The following is a 4,211-nucleotide window of genomic DNA, read 5'->3' as shown; positions in this document are numbered from 1 at the left end:
TAGGGCGGATGGAAATTTCACAGTTAAATCGGTAAGGAGGATGTTGAGCAATCAGCTCTCAACAGGCATTACATACAAACAATCTTAAAATAGATAGTTACCACTCAAAATGAATATTTTTGGGTGGCGTCTTGGACTAAGATCATCTAGCAACAAGAACTGCTTTGCAACGAAGAAATGTTTTTGCAAACTCAATAGTTTGCCCGTCATGTATGTACTGAGACAACTGACCATATATTTTCTGCATGTTATGTGGCAAGTATACTAGTATAGTGTGGCAACATATCTCAGCTTGGTGTAAGTTACCCCGATATACCCCGATATATGTCAGGAATATATCCCCCTTTAGTCAATTACATCTAAAAATAAAACATCCCAAGTACATCGAGTTCGTTATAAGCCCACATTAAAACTGGCATACTTGAATGGAATTATCAATTATCCTTGGAAATAACATCAGTTTGACATCTTACTTGTTATTAAAAAAAAAAAAAAAAAAAAAAAAAGGAAAAATAACCCATATAGAAATCCCAACCATAAACATCTCCAGGCCAATTAAGAACAAGTTTGTGAACCTAAATAACCTTAAACTGAGTGCCACGTGTCTTCATGGAGTCAGTTATCCTAGATAAAATATTACAAGGTACCAAAAATGCTTGTTTATTTTTTGCGGATTTTTACATCAAGTGTCCACTGCACTTTGCCCTCTGGTAAAGGAAGGGATTTAGGCAGTCTAAGGGGCACCTCAAATTCGCCTAAACTTGACAAAGGAGATGGTAACTGCAAGTTTTCAGGCTCGACACGCACGCCAAGCTGTCTTGCCACCTGCCACGTCAGCAGAAAGCATTAGCATTAGCATCACCAACATCATGAAACTTCTTACAAACTTGTATTCACTCTATTGTATTAGAGGTGGCATTCTAATCCATTTGTATGCTAACGGGTCAGTTAAGGTATTTTATATGTAAAACCAACCAAAGGGATGAAGAAGTTATAAACGGTTTACTTGATAAAGCGGTTGATGTCTAAAACAAATTAGAGAGACACAACTTCTTATTGTAAAAAGATAAAGCTTATTTGGAGCGCCTCACACTTTTTAAAAACAAGCTTGTAAATGTTTGATAAGGAGTCAAAAGTCAAAAATGTATAGAAAAGAAAGTAGCTAAACATGAAACAGTCAATAAATGGGTCAAAAGTCATATCATGTGTATTCAAATGCTTACAACGTCGTAAATTGTTTATTTCAAAGAAAGTAAATTAACGTATTAATAATATGGTTCTCCAAATCGTATTTAGTACATTATTTTTTTACATAATTAAAGAGGATAAATACCATTAAAAACAACAAATTTCAATGCTATTCCATTATTGTAATTATTTCTTAATGGTGTAAAACTGGGTGACCTAAATGGAACAATTATAGAACTTGGTTAATGACCTTTTTTTTCCGAAACTATCTGCTTAAGTGAAACTTGATAAAATCACTAACCAAGTTTTATAACTATTCAACTTAAATCACTTAGTTTTAATCGGTTATTAAATATTAAAAACTCACTACCAACGAAACAATATTAAAACTTGAGTGGGTTTATAGTGAAAGAAAAACAGTTTTAGTGCTTTTAGTTAAACAATTATGACACTTGATTACTATTATGTGACATTTTTCAACTAGCAGGTTGGTCCAACCCGACTCGCCTTGTTTTGACCCGTATCCGTTTTGGCCCACTACGTAACAAAATATGACAATATCAATTTTCAGCCACCACAGGCAGATAAATGTTTAGAAAAATATCAACTAACAAAGTTATTAACTAAATTCCACATATACACAAAATAAATGGAAAAAAAATAGTAAAGAATAAGCTAATACCTCAGAAATAATTTCATCTTTGTCCACAGGTGAACGCAATTCAGTATCTATCTTTATGTATCTTCTCAGAACCTACAAGAGACCTCAAACATATCAGACAAAAAATATCAAGAAAACAAGGCTTCATTGGTCAATGATGTTTACCTAATCCTTTAGAAACCAGTAAACTTATCTATAAGAAAGAGGTTATTCGGTTAATATGTATCGAATAACAATTTACTTAGCAATCCCTCTTTAGAAATTATAAACAATAATGTCCCAAGCTGGTGATTATACTTTTTCTAAATGAACTTATGGGCTAAATCACCAAACGAATCCACTTTCTGATGAGGTGGCGGGTAAGCCATCTTTTACTATGGTTATACCAATTTTTATGTCCATTAACTTACCAAACTAGCTCATTTCAAAAAGTCATAATTATCAGGTTGGGACATTATCAAGTATATACCAAAATAGACCACCAACTTAAGTACATTACTATTTTACTACATTTGCCCTTTAGCAAACTACAAACATAAACTCAAAATCCGCAAAATAGAGAAATGAATAACAAACCAGCTTTGCATTTTCAAGTCTTCTTGCTGCTTTTTGGTATTCTTTCATTGTGTCTTCCTCGGTCTTTGGAACTACCTTAACCTCTTCAACTTCCTTCGGCTGATATATCTGGTTGAAAACACATGTTCAAAAGATTAGCAATAAATAACTTCAACACGCGCCATCAGTCATCACATCGCAGTTCACACATTCTTTCCAAAAATAATGAACATTGTCTACAACAAACACATAATTTAAGACCATGACTGTTCCTCTAGCGCTATTGCGCCAATCAAATCAAAATCGCGTAAAGAAATTTAAAAAAAAAAAACTTCAGGCATAAAAAGAACAAGAACAACCTTCCTCTGTTCACTTATCAAATAAGCGAACTTATCGATATTTGGAACCGCAAGCAATTTGGGCATCAAATGGTTGCGAAAATGTCCAGGAGCCACTTTAACAGTTTCACCTGCTTTCCCCAACTTATCTACATTCTGCATACAATATCACAAAAAATCACTTCATTTTATATCAAACAACACTAAAATTAACTCAAATTAAACAATAATATACTCACAGTTGTAAGTATAACTTCCAACTTTCTGTATCTAACACCTTGACCACCATAAAACAACGGATGATGCAGCACACATTCCGTGTTCAAAACCTTACTCCGGCGAAGAATATTTCTACCGTATTGAAGGTAAACCATAATCGAAACCCTAAATGTTTATAATCCTACAACATGAAACAATTGGATCTAAAAAAGCGTAATCATATGCATTTTTTACATAAATCAACACAAAATGTATACAGTTTCAGTGATTTTACACAATTTTAAGCTAATAAGTTGAATAATCTGAAATTAATGAAACAATTGGTTCTAAAAAAGTGTCATCATATGCAATTTTTACACGAATCAACACAAAATGTATAAAAACTCAGTGATTCACACAATTTTGACCTAAATCAGACGGTTAGGGTTAGGGTTTACATTTAACGAAACAAAACTCGAACAATATGAACTTAATGAAACGCTGGATTAGAGATTGAAGATTTCGAGATTACTTGATGTTGTTCGGTTGATGTGGTGGTGGTCGCCGGCGACGGAGGATCGGAATCGCCGCAGCTGTTTGTTTTCTCCGGTCAAGTGATGGAGTCTGCAAAATTTTTGTTTTCCCTAAAATGATGATTGAAAGATGTTAAGTTTTTTTGAAAATGATCACATAAGTTTTAGTAAATGAATATTGTGGACTAAACTTTTTAGAATTTGAAAACTTACCACAACAATTTATTGGTAATAATTAGTTTTAGAGTAAACTGCCATTTTGGTCCTTGAGGTTTGGTCACTTTTGTCACTTTAGTCCAAAACTCAAACTTTTTAAATCTGGGTCCCTGTGGTTTCACTTTTATTGTCATTTTGGTCCAAAAATGAAATCAGCTGATATTTGTCTAATAAAATCCTGTTATTTTGTCCTTTTTTTCAGGGGTAAAATGGTCAATATAATTTTATTATAACACATTATTAACTAAATTAATTAAACTAATTAAACTAAATATCCCTTTAACCCTTAACCTCATAAAGCTCAGATATTATCATCTTCCCCAAAAATCTTCTCCTAAACCCTCCCAACTATGCATGTGCCCCTTCCTGTGATTTGAACAAATATTTATCTACAGTTCCTTCTGTATCGAGTTTGGATTCTGCAGCAAGGAACTTACCAATTTCGCCGGATAAAACAGTAAGTTCAGGTCTTAAATTCTCTTTTGGTTCATCTTTTTCGCTGACCTGAAAAGCATCTGTAAA

General features: G+C 33.2%; 1 protein-coding gene across 1 annotated transcript; it reads right to left on the bottom strand.

Annotated features, from left to right (window-relative positions):
• Positions 1 to 406: 406 nt before the first annotated feature.
• On the bottom strand, positions 407 to 3,624 carry LOC110916344 (50S ribosomal protein L9). The gene is made up of 6 exons (XM_022161089.2): positions 3,473 to 3,624; positions 2,982 to 3,142; positions 2,764 to 2,898; positions 2,426 to 2,533; positions 1,871 to 1,942; positions 407 to 825 (listed from the first exon to the last, which is right to left on the bottom strand). The coding sequence occupies exons 2-6, from the start codon at positions 3,114 to 3,116 to the stop codon at positions 661 to 663; spliced, it is 615 nt and encodes a 204-aa protein (XP_022016781.1). The 5' UTR covers positions 3,117 to 3,142; positions 3,473 to 3,624; the 3' UTR covers positions 407 to 660.
• Positions 3,625 to 4,211: the final 587 nt, after the last annotated feature.

The sequence above is a fragment of the Helianthus annuus genome, chromosome 16 (genome assembly GCF_002127325.2).
Source record: "Helianthus annuus cultivar XRQ/B chromosome 16, HanXRQr2.0-SUNRISE, whole genome shotgun sequence".
NCBI lineage: Eukaryota > Viridiplantae > Streptophyta > Magnoliopsida > Asterales > Asteraceae > Helianthus > Helianthus annuus.
This window is presented reverse-complemented; position numbering and strand designations above follow the sequence as displayed.